The sequence below is a fragment of the Lygodium microphyllum genome, chromosome 3, assembly GCF_053477565.2.
Source record: "Lygodium microphyllum isolate KBCC chromosome 3, Lygodium_microphyllum_v1.1.10, whole genome shotgun sequence".
In the NCBI taxonomy this organism is placed as follows: domain Eukaryota; kingdom Viridiplantae; phylum Streptophyta; class Polypodiopsida; order Schizaeales; family Lygodiaceae; genus Lygodium; species Lygodium microphyllum.
Window position 1 is genome coordinate 172,550,990 of NC_141137.1, and position 20,725 is coordinate 172,571,714.

The window sequence follows — 20,725 nt, forward strand, 5'->3', positions numbered from 1 at the left end:
TGTGAAGACTGAAGACCAAGTAGCAGATATATTTACCAAGTCTCTTGGTAAAGAAAAGTTCATATACTTTAGATAGCTACTTGGAGTTTATCAGATGGTTTGAGCTTGAGGGGGAGTGTTAGAATATCAAGCTCTCGTTACTCTTCAGTCAGTCTATCTTTATGTGTGTGACCGACATTAGCTGGATACAACTGTACATGTGTGACATTCAATAAGTCGGTGTAGTCAGTGACTTAACCACAATTAGTCTTGGTTAGTCATACCTATGTGTATAAATCTTTTTCAATTAGTATAATGGAAGAATAATGGAAGAATAATGAAAGAACAACAATGAGCTGAGGCTCATCTTCCGCTCCACTCTGTCTCTCCCCCTCTTCCAACAGCTCATAACCAAACTAGTTGTCATATAGACACTATGAGGAGTGATTCTGGTTGTGAGTTGACCTTCCACGAGTTTTCTTAGTTTTTACAAGAGTAGGGCATCGCATGCCGTCTCACCTCTACTAACTCCCCTGCATAGAATGGAGTCATAGTGTAGCAACCGAACTGTCCTGGATATGACACGTTCAATGCTCTTCACAACAAAGCTCCCTGAGCACCTTTAGGTCAAGGCTCTTAACACTTCAATGTACATCCTCACCCAATGATCGACTGCAATAATTCCTAAAAAGACTCTATACGAGGCATTCTTTGGCTCTCGACTTGTTATTTCTCACTTCAGAGTTTTTGGTAGTCGTGCTTATACGTGCACTCCTAATAACAAGGTAGGAAAGCTCACCACTCAAGCTGATCTCTTGATTTGTGTGGGCTATCCTCTAGATCCCATTGTCCATCTACACAAGGATACCTTGCATCTGCCTTTTGATACTCATACCTATCGGTCTATTGTAGGGAAATTACTTTGGTTGATTCATACTAGGCCAGATCTTGCATTCTTAGTTAGTTTGCTTAGTTAGTATTTTAATGCACCTAGAATGTCTCATTGGACTGCTTGTCTTCATGTGTTAAGATATTTAAGGTGCACCTATAATTTTGGACTAACTTTTGGACATGGTTTATGCTTGCAAGGGTACACTGATTCTCACTGGACAAAAGATCCTTACACTCTGCATTCTCAAGGAGACTACCTCTACACCTTGGGCACAGCTCCCATCTCTTGGGCCAACCGTCAATAGGACAGTGGCGGCTTCCATGGCCAAGACAGAGTATCAAGCTCTCTTCAATGGTACTACAAAGGCCATCTATCTAAGAAACTTATTGGCTACACTTCAATCCCCTTGCGAGTCACCTACAATTGTCTATAGCGACAACCAAAGTGTCATTGCCGTTGCGGGCAATCCTATCATCTCTCCTTGGACACGGCATATGGCGGTTCATTACCATTTCACCAAAGAGCAGGTTAAGCTAGGCTCCGTTGGCCTAGATTTTGTGCCATCAAGTGACAATTTTGTAGATATTTTGACCAAGGCAGTCAACCGACCAGTTCTACAGTATCTTCTAGAGTTTGAGCTGTCAAGTAACAATTTTATAGATATTTTGACCAAGGCAGTCAACCAGTCGGTTCTACAGTATCTTCTACAACGGATTGGCTTGGGTACACCCTCCTCCATTTCTTCAAATTGACAAGGAAAAGGTGCTTCCCTCTTACTTCTCCTTCCAGTTTGAGAGGGGGCAGTTTCCTTCTTTTAATAGTGACTACGATAATGTTTACATCTTTTCACTTTCATATATTTATTTCTTATGTATTATATATTATGAACATATGTAACTTTATCGACACTTTCAAGATGACATGATTGTAAAAGGACGCTTGGACAAGTGAACAATTCCCCTACAAGGACACTGTCCAAGTGACACCGTTGCATTGCATTCTGCATGAGCATGAATATTTGCATTCCCCTTTGCATTATCCCATGTATTGGTATTCTTTTCATGTAAACATACATATGTGCATATTTATTTCTCTTTGGTCACCCTTGGAGTGGTCGATTTTGGATCTACCATAATCGTAGCATTACACATGGCAATCTCCGAAGACACTATTTTTTATACTTACATACTGGCTTTGCTTGTCTTGCTTCCGTCTTGCCTTTCTCTCCACATACTCTCTATAGAATTGGCACACACACACACACACACACACACACACACACACACATACATAGGTATCCCTAGGTACTTATCGTAGTAGCATGCGGAATTGTTTTGCTTATTGTATGAAGGTAGTGAGGCTATCTATCCTTATTTTCCCATACTTCAAGACACAATGACTCAATAGAACAAAAACTGCTTCAAATTCTTCATTTAATGCTAAATCTTTTAAACAAATCACACCAAAAGCCCTTTTTTTAAAAATCAAAATCAAAAGTCCATCGTTGATTCCATCCACCTTTGCAGGACTTGGTAGGCCCCTAGGCAACCGTCGAGCATCCTTAGTCCAATGCCCTAGCCTCTCTAGGGTAATCACTTAGGCTCCCTTAATAAGATAACCATCACCTCTGTAGTCTTGGTAGGTCATTGGGCAACCGACATGCACGCTTTCCCCGATGCCTTGGCTACTTTGGGGTGGGACGCCTTGAGGTAAAAGAAAATATAAATCAAGGGCTTATTTCTCATGGCTCAGTTTTGGACCTAAGAGGAGCTGTTGAGCAAAAATCCATTAGCCTGACTTAAACAATCCTAAAACATGCTTGATTAATAAAGTAAACCTTTTATTTTAAGAAAGAAACGCGATCCTAGAGAGTTAGTGTGTCCCACATGCAAAACCCTAATTTGGGTGCTCCAAACTCTATAAATAGGCATGTAGCCCACCACTCTCCCTCAATCTCGTTTTTGCAAGTTTCAAGAGCCATAACTCTGCTACCCATACCCTATTCACAGAGGATATCGTGGTCAAAGCTTCCACCTAGCACCTGCTACCATCCAGCACACCTGATTCCAACCTTCTATACATATGTGCTGCTATCACCAGGCATGTATAGCTATCGCCTACAGTTGGCTATTGTCGCCTTGCAATTGGATGCCATCGCCACCTGCTGTCTGTTGTCGCTAGGATTTTCTCTCTCCTCTGAATGCTACACTTGCAATTTCTGACTGTCGCCTCACATTCTCTCACCTCTGTAATATGTGTTTGCATTTAACAGCTATTGTGCAGATTTCTTCTCTTATCAGATAGCTGCGTTTTTAGTCTTTCTCTCTCCTGCAATGTTGTCTACATCAGACCCAGCCTTCCTTGACTGCATTTCTACTATTCGATACTTGGAGGCTGCCTTGCTGCGATTCGAGATCCATTCAGAGTAGGACACACTCTACAACTCATAACCTCTGCCTTGATCCCAAAGATATGAGAGTTCGTGATTCAGTATTCACTATATAGTGTGTTTGTTGCATGAGTACTATATATTCATTATTTATTCACTTTATTATTCATTGTGTTTCATTGTCTCTGAGTTACCCTAATCCTAACCCTAACTATATTCTAAGTTTATCAGCCAGTGCTTTGTCATACGATTGGTTTCATGCTTTTTGAATTTAGAGCATTTCTTCACAAGGACTAGCAATGTTGCATAGAGTGTTCCTCACATGTCCCAAAAATGCATTTTGTTTCTTGTGAAACACCTGAATATTTATAAAAATAACAAGAGATTTGACATTTTCAAACTGTGATCCTGAAAGTGGCGGCAGACAATATGGTGTTGTCTTCTTATGCACATAACTATAACATTGAGAGGTAAAGATGATAAAAGGCTTAACTCTTCATGGTTTATGTGGTGCGAATTTTTTCCCTTAGAAAAGAAATTCTCTTAATGGACAGTCATAACATAAATGGTGAAATAAGTTCTAAGCTATCCACTCATAGGAGAGTGCCATGATGTAAGATGAAAAGATAATCAAATGGTCTATAGTAGGCCATGTATGACCCCCAAGCCGAAGAAACTGCCCAATCCCATGTACCAAGAAAAGTGTCTTTCCTCTTGCTTATGCACTCAAAGTCCCCCTGCCATCTCTTTTGTTTCCCACCCAAGGAAAGGACACTGTCTAGCTCCTAGAAAGGGTCTATCACTCAAAGTCCCCCTGCCATCTCTTTTGTTTCCCACCCAAGGAAAGGACACTGTCTAGCTCCTAGAAAGGGTCTATGTTTTGACATATCATATGTCTCAAAGGCATGGCTGCATCTTGCTGTCCAATGTACCAAGAAATAATCCTTACAACTAGTTCCCATCTATGGTAATGTTTGAACAACACTCTATACATGAGAAACGTCCCATGTGAGAATCATTCTCAGCTGCTGCCCAGAGATAAGAAAAGAATGACTCCCTGAAATCCTCATTGTTGCATGTTGGACCTATTCATGACCCAAGCAACTGCCCCCAATGTCACTATCATAGTCTCGGACCTCAAATGTGCCATGAAAACCAGACCTTAGAGCTCTCCTCCAAAACTTCTACGAGCTCTCTAGACCTAACAGCTCTCTCCTCTGGACCTCATAAATTCCAAAGATCTTCCGAGGCCTGAAATATTTTCCAATATCCTCAAGAAGCAGGATAAGAAAGTGTCATGATGACAGCAGGAGTAAGAGAATACACAAACAAAAGAGAGAAATGCTGAAAAGCAAAGTTGAAGGCAATGAACTCACAGATGCACTAGCTTGCATGCATCATGCCACCCCCGAATTGGTTTCCAGCATGTTTCCTACACCCATCACTCATGTTGTAGTCCTATAGGCTGTAACAGCACCACTGCCAACCACCCTTTTGTTGCATCAGCCCTTATTTGTCACTAGCACTCACACCAGCCAGTCACCCTTGTCTTCCCCAAAATCCTGCCAGACCACAACAATGCCTCAAGCCTCCTTATGTCTCTGCATCAACCAAGCCCCAACAATTTGTCAATTCCTCTTACTGTGCGACCAGCCTCATCCTAGCAAAACTAGCTTCCCTCAGTCCAAGCCAATGTCACTTTTTCACTCGTGTTGTAGTCCTATAACAACACCACTGCCAACCACCCCTTTCCTGCATCGGCCCTTATTTGTCACCAGCACTCCTGCCAGCCAATCACCCTCATCTTCCCAAAAACCCTGGCAGACTGCAGCAATGCCTCCAGCCTCCTTATGTCTGTGCATCCACCAAGCCCCAACAGTGTTGCCAATTCCTCTTGCTCTATGACTAGCCTCTATTGAGCTAAAATATGCAACACATGCTGATTAGCCTCTTGAACAGCCCTAAAAATGCTTATTTAATGTAGAAACCCTGAAACAAGGAGCAATTCAACAAAGATAAAATGGGAAGAGGTTCAAGGTCCTGAAACTTTCTATAAATAGGCAAGCTGCCCTCCATTCAGCCCAATCTCGTTTTTGTAAGTTTCAGCTGCTCCAACTTTGCTGCCCACACCCCGCTCACAGAGAAAATCTCAGCCGAAGCTGCCCATAATTGTCTACCACACTACAGTGCCTGTTTCCAGCCTTCCCTTCGCAGTCTACTCTCCTTGGAGCTATTGCCTATGGTCCTCTACCCTTCACATGGCTGCGCATCAGCCTTGCGTTTACTGCTCCATTCCAGCTTGGAGAGTGCCTGCTACATTTGGTGCTGTCTCCTGCCGCCAGCCCCTGTACACACCTTGGGAGGCTGTGTTTTGCTGCTACTATTGTTGCCTGGCAGTCCCACACCTTCCTAGTGGTGCGTTTTGCAGATTTCTCTCTCTTCTACCTATCCGACACTGATCCAGCATCACTATTTGCTATGTTTGTTGTTGTCCAACATTTAGAGGCTACCTTGTTGCATTTCAACACTTGGGATCCTTCAAGAGCACAGCACACTCTCTAGCTCATTACCTCTACCTTAGTCCTCAAGACATAAGAGTTTAGGGGTACACCGTACAATTTTCATTCCTTGCATGGTTTGTTTGTTGCATGATCATTGTATTATATTTATCCATTCTTTCAGATCTTCACTGTGTTCATTGTCTCTGAGTTACCAACCTAATTGTTTTCTATTGAGTTGATGCTTTGTCATATGCTTTCATTTATGTTTCTGCATTAGGGTATTTCTTTACACCCTCAGCCCAACACAACTAGCTTCCTTTAGTCCAAGCCAATGTCACTTTTTCAATGTTATCAATTCCCTCAATGGCAACTTAGTAGCCTCCTCTTCCACCCTCACACCGTTCTTCCACTTCTTTGCCCAAGACACCTTCCTATCCCCATTCTCCATCTTCACTTCCCCTCAAACATCAAAACCAGCACAAGAAACTACTATATGCCAAGCACCTAAGAAGACGTACAAAATGAGAATTGTTGAAGCCAGCAACAAGGCTCCAATATACACAACACTCATGTAACAAGCACAAGCATCTTTCCCTCCCCAATTCATCTTTCCTTCATAGCTTGCTACAAGTTCGGCAAAGCTGGTAGAAGGTTCTAGAGCAAAGTTTACTAAGTTTGTCCAGAGATTGATAGACAACCACTTATTTGGAGTCCACATGTTTGAAATTGAGACAAGTTATAGCTTGGGGCGCACACACATTCAGTGGGTTGGCTCAAATGCTTTCCCTGCTGCCCGCTCCATCAGGCAACATCTACAAGGATGCAAACTTTGAGGTCCTTCAGCAAGCGAAGGAATGCCGAAGGGGAGTAAGGGCTAGACGGCTAGAGAGTGATGCAACAATCCCTGAAGAATGCCTTGCCCCATCCCCCTCCCCACCATGTGCCCGTGCAACTAGGCCGTAGTTGGCCAGCCCAATTTTCACCACTGGGCACCCCAATACAGTTTGCAGATAGAGTCAGAGGCACCCCCTCAGACAACACCATCATCATGCAAGAGGGCAGCTGGTTAGCTATGGACAAATCGCAAGAGGGCTTAGCTCTCCCCTGAATCCCTTGCAGGAGGATCGAGGTCATAGGACTACCATAGAAGTTATCGTAGCTTGACATCCTACTCTGAATTTGGCAGGGGATAGCTTATGATGAGGTGGAATGTGATTCACAAGGGTGCAGCTGGCATAGCTCGTCAATTTCACAGAACGCAATGAGCTTATTCTCTAGATTGGCAGCCACACATTAATGTAGAATGATATGGATGGCCTCCATCAAGCAGCAAACATTGGGCAAAGCATAGCATCAGGATCCTTTCAGATGTAGCAGCACCTAGAGACTCTGAAGCATTGTCTATGGTCATGTCAGGCTGCACAGTTAGTTTGGAGAGGAGCCTATAGGATACTCCATGCAATAGAGCCTAGCCTCGAGTGTGTCACATGGGGTGCTTTCTGCTGGTAATCACTCAGTCACGAGCATCACCTACTCTACGAGGCATATATGCATGACACGATTTTCAAATCATCAAGGCTGGCTCACATACAAGTACTTGGAGCCTATTGCATTGCAATCTGAGGTATGCAAGAGATTGGCAGCCTCACAGGGTGGCAAATCTTGAGGCCCATTGCCAGTTGCTCTTCAATGGTGAGGGCCATCAATAGTGCAATCAAAAGGGTGTTGAACCTGATCTCTTTTCTGTTAATTGGGGAATCTTTTGAATCTGAGCGTATGCTACTTTCTCAGAGCTCTGGTCATACGCTATTCACTCCCTTAAAGGCTGTTAGGAACAGCTTCAGGGGGACTTTAGTCGTAGTCAGAATCTTCAGCAGCACTTCCTTCACGCTTGGGGTTGCCATGGCCTGTTTTTTACCGTACGGGATGGTAAACCCTAGTGGTGCTGTTGCATTCCACCATGTCTTCTTTCCACCATCCCCCCCAAACTGCCCTAAAGGCTTTGTATATTGTACTTTGTTGTATTTTCTTTTGAGTGATATAATTAGGCACACCTTTTTTTACCCCCCCCCAAAAAAAAAATCAAGCTCTGCTATGTATGGAAGGCAATATATGTTTCTACAAAGTATAGTTAAATTAGAGCTTCTGGCCATATATATATGACAAGGCATTAGACACCAATAGAGAGAGGAAGCAGCTGGACATCTCATGGTAAAAAATATTTCCCCTGCTTGTTTGTAGACGTGACATATGTAAACTAGTAGCTTCTCATGGCACATAGACAATATGGCACTAAAGCCCCGAGCACAAAAACCCCAACAGTCTCGCAAACTGAGATCAGCAATCAGAAGAACTGGAACATTTTAGGAAAATAACAGGACTAGGCTGTACTTATCATGAAATTACCTTCAGATTTATATAGCTGATTGAAATAGTAATGATAGTGAAATACCACTTGCCCTGGCTGCAATCTGTCCAAAAATAATAACACAGATACCAATCTTTGAGTCACCATCACCATGCACCTGAGTGCAAACATAGCATAATAGAAGGCAAATGATAAGGCATATGCAAAAGAAGTAAATGGCACCAAAGCAACAAGGCAAGCATGGCAAACTTTCAACTAGACAAAACCATACACTAGCTAGTACCGCATATTCCTAAGGGGTGACAATTACAACCTGCATATAAAACTAAGGGATCTTGTGGATAAAGAGCCTACCGCCGTGCCTGTGGAACAGACAGAGAGCTTGGGACATTTCCTGTCGCAGAAGAGCTGACCTTATCTCCATTCCTGCCAAACTCTTCACCTGATATTCGAAGCTGGAGACTTGCCTAAACAATCAACCAATATGGTTGCCAGAACATGAAAATTTATCAACCTTTAAAAACAAAAGCTGCTTTGAAGCAAACTTATAGCTTCACATACCGCGCTCTTCCCAGTATAGCTAGATGAGGCTGATTGAAGCTTAACACATCGTCCATCCGATAAGTTCACTAACTGCACCAATGAACTTAATAAAGGGATGTGCATGCATGATATCTTTTTTTCACCGTGGCTAGTATATAAGCAAGGCAAAACAGGCATCTATAGCTAAAAACAGAAATGAACCAGAAAGTCAAGATTCAGAACAGTGCTTAAGGCAAAAGGAAGAAGCAACATTCCAGGACATAATACAAACTGAAGAAGCATCCTCCAGATAAATGCACTACATTAACTAGTCCAAAAAATTTCAAACTAAATGTTGATAGCAGGTGCAAACAAGTGATACCTGCAACTTACTCGGATAAAGATCTAAGCGCAAAAAGCCCTCAGATATTTCATCACCAGTTCCAGTCACATGACCATTATTACTGCATGGGTGAAGCCAAGTTTGGCATAGAGTTGCCAAGGAAACGCTGCCCCAAAGGATCGATTGATTATTGTTCACTGTAACAATGAGCATCACATGCTTGTGAAAATTGATTCAAAGAATGAAAGAACTTATCTGCACATCCACTTCTCAAGTGCAAAACCAAAAGCACCAGAATTTTCAATTCCATATGTTAAAGACTGTTTTATGAAAAAACTTCCGGTGCAAAGCCAAAAGCAACAGAAATTCCAATTCCGTGTGTTAAAGACTATTATCTGAAAATAGCACATTTCATAACACGGTGTCTAATTGGAGATCTTACTTGAGGATTCAATTTGAGCATTGTTTCCATTGCAGCCAGGATTTAAATCCGCTGCATAAATTCAAATTACAACAAATAAGATGGGAGCACAAAGATTGAAGAAATATTATGAATAATATTTTACTGTTGAAAGCATACCAGATGTGATGAACAAAATGACAGCACCATCCTTCTTTGCACTAAGAAGCAATTTGCGAACCTCTGGAAGAACAAAAGTGGTTGATGATTGTCCTATGTTTTCAGATGATGATGAATTTACTGATATGGCCCTCAATATACGTGTCTGGCTCAACCGAAACCCAGTATAGCCCTGAGAAGCTCAATTCACCAAAAGCCCATGCGTAGAACAGGTTAGAGGGAAGAACAAGGCAACAATGACTTGACAGAAACCATGCATGAGTTATGCATACCATGCCTTGCATGGATACAGGACTGGTCAACATCACAAGGACTGACTGGAACAACTGCTCCTGCAGGTCATTTCCTGGACCAGAACATCTTCCATTTGGCTTTCCCGTGGTCGATCGTATATCACATGTTAAAGCTGACACCTTGATGACTGCAATCGAGAGTTTTATACTGCAGAAAGACAACAGCTTCTGTGCAATCAAACAACTAAGCACTAAACATATGTCTGAAAAGTATTTGACACATATGAGGTAGTACATAACAAAAACTTTACTATAGTAAAGATGCCACCACATCACATAAATCGGACCTCCAACCAATGCAAGATCCCTCTGTTGCAAGCTTATGTATGTGCCACATGCAGGCTCAGATGGGCCATTTCTTTCTCAGAAGAGGACTCAAATGGACCATAAACTGGCCATTATAAAAGCATACAGTTCCCAAGTTTTCTACTGTTAATACTCTCACTTTACATAGTCCTATACATGCAGACATGATTCTGAAAAACTGATTGCATTTTGTCATAAGAGAGTATGATTCCCTGATATGCCACCTGAAACTTTGTGCACAATATGTTGATGCAGTATATCCATATTACTCAGTGAGCATACAATAAAGGTCACCTATTTGAACTTAAAATTCATTGATTTCATCCTGAAAGACCCAATATTTTATAGCATTCAGTTTTTTAACCAGCCCCACAAAGATAGATGCTTTACCGCCTTTGATGTGCTGCCTCTATCTTGTAGCTCAGACAGCGTTGTAAGAAAAAAGGCTGCGAACAGAACCACACAAAGCGGTAAGTGACTGAAAACAGCTCAACAATAAGAACTTCCTGAGTGCAGTACATTAAGAACAATGTCATGAACTGCAAGAAAACAACAATTCCTGACATGATAGAGCTAAACAAGAACAATCACATCCCTGTCTGTGAAAGGACAGTTCATTTCTAGAATGCAAAGAAAATCACTTGCACCTTTGATCAGTCACAAGCATTGGCTGCTTTTGTACAGCTTTATGTACCTTGACTCCTAGAGCCAGGACAAACCTCCACAGTTAAAGTCAAAATATCTTTAGTCAACTATATAGTTTCTTTGACTTATCTGGTCCAAAAATATGGCTTGACCAATAAATAATGGCTCCAACCTTGAGATAGGCATGCATGACAGTGATCAACTCTTGAAAACTTTAGTAGGGTTGAGAGAAGTGTCCACCTCCAATTTGGACACCTCCATCTTTTGTCCAGGCACCCCACTATTTAACTCATTTTGTGCGCACTTGACGGCCCTAGAGTGGCATCCGTGGTCATCTATTAATATCCACTGATACATCACTCAGTCACTTTGTATGTTCTACACATTTTTCCCTCCATTTTTCTGAATTGACTGTGAGTAATTGATCCCACCTTCAGTTTTCTTTCAGGGTATGATCCCATGTTCAGTTTTCTTTCAGGATATCAGAGCACAGGCCTGTCCAAAAAAGTTCATCATGAAGAGGGATCTGAGGAAGATCGTGGCAGACAATAACTCAACACAGGGCAAAGGCAAATTGAAGGTTGTACCAGTGCAGAAAAAAGCAGAAGGCAAAGGAAAACCTCTACAAGCAATGAAACGCAACAGGTAACATGTTTAGCATGGGCACACAGGTCAACAAACGCACTCAATGACTCAGCAAATGAACTGATGACATAAGCACAGGTCAGCAAATGAATTTATAGACAAGTGACATAGTCAGCAAAGCAAAGGTGATGCGATTAGGCAGCGATCTGACAGGTGGAACTGCAGGATGTCGACGAGGTGAAGACCAGACTGACCACCAGACTGACCACCACCATGCCATGATGTCTAAGGTGACAGCATGATTGGATAGACAACATTTGTGGCAACAACATCAACAGAGCCCAAGGGAACAGAAAGATAAAGCATCCCCACTGCCCAACAAGACTAGCAACAACAAGGTTCTGCAAAAGAAAAGAACCCTTAGCTGATCAAGAACGTTTACAACCTATTACCTCACAGCTACAATAAGGAAGTGGTAGACCTAAAAGAGGCTCTACTAATACCTAGAGATCATGCCAAGCTCTTGAAGAAGGAAAAAATGGGCATAGAGGCCACCACCCTTTTTTTCCTGTTTGGTGGTAATGATGATTTCATCTCTTTTGTCAAAGATTTGCAATGAGTGGTGGGACCTGCACTGTGTCCCTAGGATTGGGGGTTTGGCAAGCCAAAATTCTCAAACCCTGTCTAGCTGCACATGAAAATAGTTTTCCACTTTCTGCATTTCTAGGGATCTTGGCATAACTGGGTCACTCGGAATGCCTTTATTTTTTACTCCCATTCAAGTATTCAAAGCCATATTGCTCAATTGAAATGCATTCTTCATCGGCACTATGATATGGTGCAGCATACAAGGCTTCTCCCCAAGAGGATTTGGTCTCATGGCATAGAGTAGTTTCCCCCGTAACTCTGTGAGAAACCAGCTGGCTATGGAGGAGAGAGAAACGAGGAACAGTAGGCAATAGATAGTGTGTGAACTAAAGAGAGTGTATTAGCTCAAGTGAGTACAGCATAATCAAAATACCGAGTACAACTAAGGCCTAAGGTTGGCCTAACCAACCTTCCACACCCTAAATAGAATTGAATTAACTTAACTCTAGGACCTAGTGTCACCACATTAAAGTCCTAAGACACATCACACTTTGACACTTAAATAAGTGTATGGCGAATTACATTGGGCAGGGCACTACCCAAAATTGGCAAACTCTAACACCCCCCTATAGTGCCAATGTGATGAATTACAAGGATCATCAATTACAGAAGGGTAATAAGTTCAAGGACTTGGAGAAAGCCTCGAACTTCTCATGTGGTAAAGCTTTGGTGAAAATGTTTACAACATTTTCCTGTGTGGGAACATACATCAAGTTGACTATTGATCTCTTCTGCATAAGATCTCTCTTTGACATATTGGTAATGAATCCCTATTTGTTTCGTGAGAGCATGAAACTGTTAGTGTGCCTTACTTTGTCGATCTATCATCTCCTGGTTGTGAGCCATAGTCAGAGTTTGGCACGGACATTTGGAGGTTTGATTGTGTTTTCCTCTTAGTTTTGTGTGCATTTCCAGTGCTTGTTAGCATGTGCTGCCCACCTGCCTGCAATTTGCCACATCAGCATTTGCTGCTACATTAAATGCATTTGGACTGCCTTTATTGCAGTTGTTCAGCAGCAATCAGATAGTTTTTGAGTCGTACTGCTATTTATAGTAGTTCGCAAGCAGTGGACAGATCATTCTTTCTGTCTCTTGCAGGTACTTCATAAGTTGGCTGCAGTCCTCTCCGTCTCTGGTGTGGATAGCAGGCTGCTACCTGAGGGGAGAGGGTTTCCAGAAAAAGAGGAAACTGCACTGCTGCTGAAAGTTCAATTTTAAGCCAGTTGTTTGCTGCAGAAAACGCAGATTTTTTGTGTTTTACAAGTGCTATACAACAAATGCGCAACATCCACAACTCTCTTGTTACAAGTGTTGCAGATTTTCCCTTTGTTCAGGCTCTCCTACAACAAAACACACGAGGTTTTGATGACTCGGACAAGGAGGATGATGAATGGAGGTCACCAAGCCCTTTTGTACGGTCTCATCATTTAGGGCAGCCTTCTCCTCCCCACTCTCTACGTGTTTCACATAAAGCCCGTTCTACTAGCTTAAAATGTCTAGCATGGCACCACTTGTCCACGTGCCTGTTCTCCCTTCTTTACCCAAAGAGGACTAGCTCGATGGTTCCAACTATTCGCTTTGGTCATGAAAGGTGAAATGCATGCTTGACACCTTCGATCTTTGGGAGCTTGTTATCCTTCCTATACTCTGTCCCATCCCCATGAGGGGAAATCGATGGATTGTGCAGCCCTATGGGATCGTCTCAACTCACGAGCTCAATCCTTCCAAATAAACTAAGTTATTTCTTTTATTTGAGTTTTGGTAGGACAAAAGTCCAACAAAACTCAATGAGAAGGGACCAAGAGGGACAGCCACACTTAATCCCACATCAGCCTATTCAGTTCCATGGTGTCATTTATTCATGTCTCCGTTCCTTCTTAAACTGCACACTCTCACATTCTGATTGATGTAGCTGTTGCATCTCCCCATTTTAATCTCCCTTGGCAAGAATGTCCGCAGCCACAGACATGGTGTTGATTTGCATTGCTGCGTTTTAGCTGCTGCAACCTTGTGCTGGCCTACTTCAAATACAACCACACCTCAGCTAATTGGCAACCTTTGTCATCAGTTCAGGCAGGCATGTTTTCACATTAGCAGAAGTATTGGACTCCCAACAGCCTTTCAGCAGCAGTTTGCTTGGCAGCATGCTGGAGGGACCTGCATTTTGAGCTTCCCAACAAGACAGATATGCAACTTTCTACCTAGGAGTGTTTTGTATTGGGGACAGGAACAGGAATCGCAATAAGGATGGGGATAGCAATTGCCATTTCATGTCACCTTGAGAAGGGACTCTAACATTGGGATGGTGCAGGAATGGAATAGAACTGGGACAGGAAGCTAGAAAATGGCCATCCCATTTCACTACAAACACCATTGAAATCACAGAGCAGACAGAACACAAGGGAGCTCAGTTGCCCCTCCACAGAGACACCACCACCAAATTGGCCCCAAACCTTGTCATTCTTGTGGTATTACTTCCATTGATTAAAAATAGCTCCAGTAGACCAAGACTTTACACAAATGAAGGATATGTATGCTCAAATTTGGGACTCTTTACAGCACACAGATTTTGAAGACCCTTTGACAATACGGGGATTTTCTCAAGAAAGGAAACCAGCTTTTGGATAGAGAAGCAATCACAGCCTCAGATTATGCAAGAATGTTGTGCACTACCTTTTACATAACGCAAACTAATACATAGTTCACTAAGCCCAAACAGCTACAATGGCTGCCCTCTAAAATTACAAAACAAAAGAAATAAATAGGAACTACCATCCTGGCTGCTCTGGAGCTTGAATAAAAGATGTTGATTTTTTTGTTCCTTGTTTTGGGCCCGATTGATGGGCCCTAGACCCTTACCATGGCACAAAGGAAAGAAAGCTCCCAAAGACGAAGAAAGAAAGGCTTCTCACCTTTCCTTCACCTTCTGGACACATTCCTTACTTTTTCCCAAAAGCCTCTCAAGAAGCGATGAAACAAAGCCAGAGATGGTAGAATGCTCTCTGTCACAGGAGTCCTCTCCTGCTCAATGTCTAACTACAACTCAACTTTAGATATGCAAGCTACTCTATTACTAGATTTTCCACCTATGGCCACTCTGTCTATGAGCAGACACAACTGCTTGTAAAACTTATCAGATCTATGGATTCTCTTCTCTCTTCTCATCCATTCAGTAGATTTGAATCCAGGATTTATACCTAAAATCCCTTGCACATACACATTGACCCTGAACAGACTCATACTCTTGCACATTTGTTCAGTTTCTATTTGAATGCATATATTCCCAGACAGATTGACTAAAGCCAAGACAAGCAAGCCTAAAAGAGACAACTTACTTCAGCCACAAATTTTAAAGTGTAATTCTCAAAAATACTTTCAAGATTAGTGCTTTGAATGGTGAGCTTTTGACATAAAGGTTAAAGGTATCCTCACCATGTGAAACATTAAACACTAAAAAACCTAACATATCATTTATAGAAACATGTCTGGAGCTATTAAAGTCTTTGTATCTATGCACTTCCTTTGTAGTAGCAAAAAGAATTTGATACATGATTTCAAAAACTCACCTTTCTCTGTGCGCGCCGTTGAATAATGTTGTATAGTTCCACAGGTTTACAGTATAGCGACAAGCTCTCTTCGGCTGCTCTGACATCAATTTGGGAAGAATGACCTTTACGAGAAAGGGAACCTCGAGGCTGTTCAGCCCTTGATTGCTCTGTCAAATGGACTGGTTCCATATTCCTACCAGGACTTACACCTGAATTACCTCGCTGCTGGCCATTCATCCGTGAGATACTCCTGCAAGTAAATGGAAAATACATCAAACCTCAAGGGCATGCCAAATCACACACAATACATTCCTTTCACCAAAGTTCATGTATTTACATTGGGAGCCTAAACACAGAGGATGCAGAAAGACAAGTATTTTGCTTCAAACTTATACAGTTCTATCCAATAAACATGTGCCACTGAAGTGTAGATTACATAATCATTTAGCTCTTAACTAAATTCAAGGAATCTAATTATCATACACTTTTTGTTGGGTATCTCACACGCCTTACTTACGCCTACGCTCATATGGGAGTGTGCGGGTGATCACTAGGACACTGGGGCACTTTTTACTCTCGGTAGGAGAGGTTTTTTCCCCCAGATTATGTGTACTATTTTGTATGTGCTTGTGGTGCACACTTACGGGCACTTACTGTGTTCGGGTGTGAACAGCCCCTTATAACCCTAAGGTATAAGGGTTATCATTTGTACTTTCAGCTAACACTCTATTCAGTACTATTGCATTGGGTGTCGTGCTCAACTCTGTCTCTCACTCTCACACTGTCTACTGCACTTCAGCTGCACCTCGATCCTCTCCCATCTGACATTTGGTATCAGAGCTCAGCTCAGAGCAGTCTTCAGTCTGCAGCCCACTCCAGTTCAGCCAGCCCCCGCCAGTTCTGCCCCAGCCGCCTGTACCTGTGCGTGTCCTGCACAGCGTGCTATCTGTCCTGCACAGCGCGCCCTGCCCAGCGCGCCACACCTGCGTGCTGCCACCTCTGCCCAGCGTGTCCTCTGCCCTGTGTCTGCCCAGCGTGCCCCTTCGCCTGTCAGTCTGCCTGCGCAGCCTCCCTGCGCTGAGCTAGACTGTTCCGTCAGCTCCAGCTGCCAGCGCGCCACCTGTTTCCACCACCCAGTCCTGGGTACCGCCTCCTCTGCCCAGCGCGCGCCCAGTCCTGCCTGCGCGTGTCACTGGACTTGCACGCCTGTACCTGTGCGTCAGTCCGACTGTACCCAGCAGTCATTATCTCGGGAATCGTGCCCGTCGTCAACACGCAGAGGTAACATTCTGCACTTTTCTTTTACACAGGAGTTCGTGCAACAGGTTCAGGTTCAGCATTGGGAAACGTGCTGAACAGCAGGTTCAGTTTTCAGCATTGGGAAACGTGCTGTGTCTGTCTGTGACACATTGAATGCACATTTTGGGGCCTTTTGTAACAGACATTTGTGACAGAAATTTTGGGCAGAAAATTTTGGGGCTTTTGATGTTTTAGTGCTGCTGAGCACTAATTGCACCTTGGGAAGCGTGCATCAGTGACAGTTTTTTTTTTGACAGAGTACCCTTTGCACATTAATTGCAGACTTGTGTTTGCTGCAATTTCTGGAAATTTGCAGATTTCCAGCCCGTACTGCATTGACATTGCTCTATTACCTTTTGGGAAATAATGGCAAATCAGGGAGGAGATATATTCACCTATGTGTCCAAGGAAGACCGATTGGATGGGAACAATTATTCCCTTTGGTCTTTCATGATGAAGAATGTATTAGTGGCCAAAAATTTGTGGGATTATGTCAGTGGAGAGGAAGCACGACCGGGAGTTGTGGGTCCCGCTACTCCTCCTCCAGGAGGACGTGCAAGAGGGCAACCTCAGCCCCCTCCACCTCACCCCGCTCAGCCACTTCCCCCAAGAACTGCAGCTCAGAAAACTTGGGATACACGGGATGCACAGGCTATGTCGCTGATTGCATTGGCAGTTCAGCGTTCTATCATTCCTCATATTCGTTCAGCAGCTTCTTCACAAGAAGCTTGGTTGATATTGGAGCAGATGTTTGCAGGAAAGAATGAGACTCGCATCTCTTTCTTGAAGAAAGAGCTAGAGACTCTAAAGATGAATGAGGGTGATTCTATGCAGGATCATCTCAACAAAATTCAGGACTTGCGGGAGCAACTCATGAATGTGGATGAGTACTACTCAGATGCGCAGCTGATTTCTACGACATTGAATTCACTGGCTCCCTCTTACTTGGCTTTTCATACTGCCTTGAACCTCACTATGAGGATTTCGAAAGAGCCCATCACTTTCATTCAGCTTGTCAGTTTGCTTCTAGAGGAAGAACAAACTAGACGGAACAGTGGTGTGGATGGTATAGCCTCTGAGCAGGCTTTTATGTCAAGGCAGAAGGGTAAAAATAGCCAAGGGAAAAATGCTTCGCAGAGTTCTGGTAGTAGTAACACTTCACAGACAAGTCAGAAACAGGGGGGCACGCAAGCCAAGAAAGGAAAATGCCATTACTGCAAGAAGCCTGGCCACTACATCACTGAGTGCAGGAAGCGCATCGCCAAAGAAAAGAAGAAGGAGTCAAGGATGTCTGTTTCTGCAGCTCCTTCCACTGCTAGTGAGTCCGCGTCCTTTGTTGCAGACAGGGACTATTGTTTTTACACTTGCAGTTATGATGTCTCTTGGGCTGATAGAGCATTTAGCTCTACAGAAGATGCTGACACTTGGTTCTTTGACAGTGGTGCTTCACGGCATATCACATCTCGTAGAGATTTGTTTGCTTCTCTTGGTGCACCTCCCGTTGGGAAGTCTGTTCAGTGTGCTAATAATGCATCATACCCTGTTCGTGGTATTGGGGAGATTCAGCTTACAGCCATTGATGGCTCTATTCTCCGCCTACAGGATGCTTTGTATGTGCCTGGCATTAAGAAGAATCTGCTTTCCATTTCTTCTATGGCACGTTGTGGTTTGCAGGTCACCTTTGATGATGACCGTTGCATGGTCCGTGACAAGGAACACATGACATTGGTCTTGACAGGTTCTCTGTGTCATGGGTTATATGAGTTGGATGCTCTTTCGGTAGATCAGTCTGCATATTTGACATCCACTCTTACTCCTGCTATGTTAGAGGCAGAGTTATGGCATGCTCGTTTGGGGCATGTAAACTATGGCAGCTTGATGCTATTACAGCGTACTCAGATGTTGGATGGATTACCTCTCTTGGAGAGACCTCCTGAGCATTTATACGAGGGTTGCATTTTGGGGAAAATGCATCGTTTCTCTTTTCCCCGTGATGTTGCTTTTAGAGCAACAGCCAGATTGCAGCTTGTGCATTCGGATGTTTGTGGGCCCATGCAGACACAGTCATTGGGTGGTTGTTACTATTTTGTAACATTTATTGATGACTTTACACGTTTGTGCTGGGTCTACTGCTTGAAAAAGAAGTCTGAAGTGTATGATGCATTTTTGGCTTTCAGTGCACTTGTGGAAACTCAGTCTGGTTGCAAGATTAAGACTCTCCGTTCGGACCGAGGGGGGGAATACATGTCCTCTATGCTGAATTCTTATTTGCAGCAGAAGGGCATTATCCATCAGTACACTACTGCATATACTCCACAGCAGAATGGGGTAGCAGAGAGGAAAAATCGGTCACTCATGGAGATGGCCAGATGTATGCTGAAGGCAAAGAGTTTGCCTCATAGTTTTTGGATGGAAGCCGTCATGTGCGCTTGCCACATTTTGAACAGATGCCCTACCAAGGCCTTGAAAACCGTCACACCTTTTGAGGCTTGGCACAGCCGCAAACCTTCTGTTGGCCACTTCCGTACTTTTGGGTGTCTTGCATATGCCCATATTCCACAGGTACTTCGAAAGAAGTTGGACAACAAGGCTGTAAAATGCATCTTTATGGGATATAGCAGCGAAAGCAAAGGCTACAGACTCTATGATCCCGTGACCAAGAAGGTTTTTGTCAGCAGGGATGTTGTATTTGATGAAAAATCAGAATTATCCTTGGCTGGTTTTGATACATATCAGGCTGCCCGTGATGTCTTTGAAGGGCTGCTGCCCATCACATTTGGTGATTCAGCTGGTACTTCAGCAAATGAACCTAATGTTCAGCCAGCTGCTCCTATGGAACATGCAGTAAATCAGCACATTGCTGAAACTGAAATTCAGCAGGAACTTGTACACAGTCAGGAAGCAAGACAGGTGCCTAGATGGTACACGCAGACTATGAGAGATAGTCATTTGGAAACACCCTTGGCTGGTCGTACTCGAAGGCAAACTCGACTGCATGATTCAGCACATTCCATGGAGTTTGTTATGGCAGCATGTACTCATGATAATGAGGAGCCTGAATGTTTTGAGGATGCACGACATAGTGTGCATTGGATGGCAGCCATGCAAGCTGAATTGGATTCTATTCATAAGAATCATACTTGGGATTTGGTGTCTTTGCCAGTTGGCAAGCGTGCCATTGGTACGAAATGGGTCTACAAATTGAAAAGGAATGCAGATGGATCCATAGATAAGTACAAGGCACGGCTGGTAGCTAAAGGCTACGCACAGAAAAAGGGCATTGACTATGAGGAGACCTTTGCTCCTACCTCCCGTATGACGACCATTCGGTCTATGATTGCCTTGGCTGCACATTTTGGTTGGAAAGTGCATCAGCTGGATATAAAGACTGCATTCTTACATGGGGAACTTCAGGAAGAAGTGTATGTACAGCAGCCCATTGGTTTTGCAGTTGAAGGCTCAGAAAATTTAGTATGCAAGCTGAAAAAAGCTCTATATGGTTTGAAACAAGCTCCACGAGCTTGGTACGCAAAGATAGATGCTTTCTTGCTTAGTCAGGGGTTTGTAAACAGCCCATCTGAGTCTACCCTTTATGTACATAAAGAGGGGGGATCCATGCTGATTTTGTGTCTATATGTAGACGACCTTTTGCTCACTGGAACACGTGCTGATCAGATTTCAGCATTCAAAAATAATTTACAGCAAACTTTTGACATGTCTGACTTGGGTATTTTGCACTATTACTTGGGCATCCAGTTTGTACATGATGCTAGAGGCATTGGATTATGTCAGTCAAGGTACATTGGGCAACTTCTTGAGAAGTTTGG

The 20,725-nt window shown here is 43.2% G+C and overlaps 1 protein-coding gene across 1 annotated transcript in view; it reads right to left on the reverse strand.

Annotated features, from left to right (window-relative positions):
* Window positions 1-20,725, reverse strand: part of EMF2 (VEFS-Box of polycomb protein) — a 95,221-nt gene that overhangs the window by 16,656 nt on the left and 57,840 nt on the right. The window contains exons 3-11 of the mRNA XM_087675092.1: window positions 15,618-15,849; window positions 10,564-10,619; window positions 9,847-10,015; window positions 9,575-9,746; window positions 9,437-9,487; window positions 9,034-9,191; window positions 8,691-8,762; window positions 8,484-8,596; window positions 8,168-8,232 (exon numbers count right to left, since the gene is read on the reverse strand). Coding sequence (XP_087531218.1) covers window positions 8,168-8,232; window positions 8,484-8,596; window positions 8,691-8,762; window positions 9,034-9,191; window positions 9,437-9,487; window positions 9,575-9,746; window positions 9,847-10,015; window positions 10,564-10,619; window positions 15,618-15,849 — 1,088 coding nt within the window. The remainder of the gene's footprint in view (window positions 1-8,167; window positions 8,233-8,483; window positions 8,597-8,690; window positions 8,763-9,033; window positions 9,192-9,436; window positions 9,488-9,574; window positions 9,747-9,846; window positions 10,016-10,563; window positions 10,620-15,617; window positions 15,850-20,725) is intronic.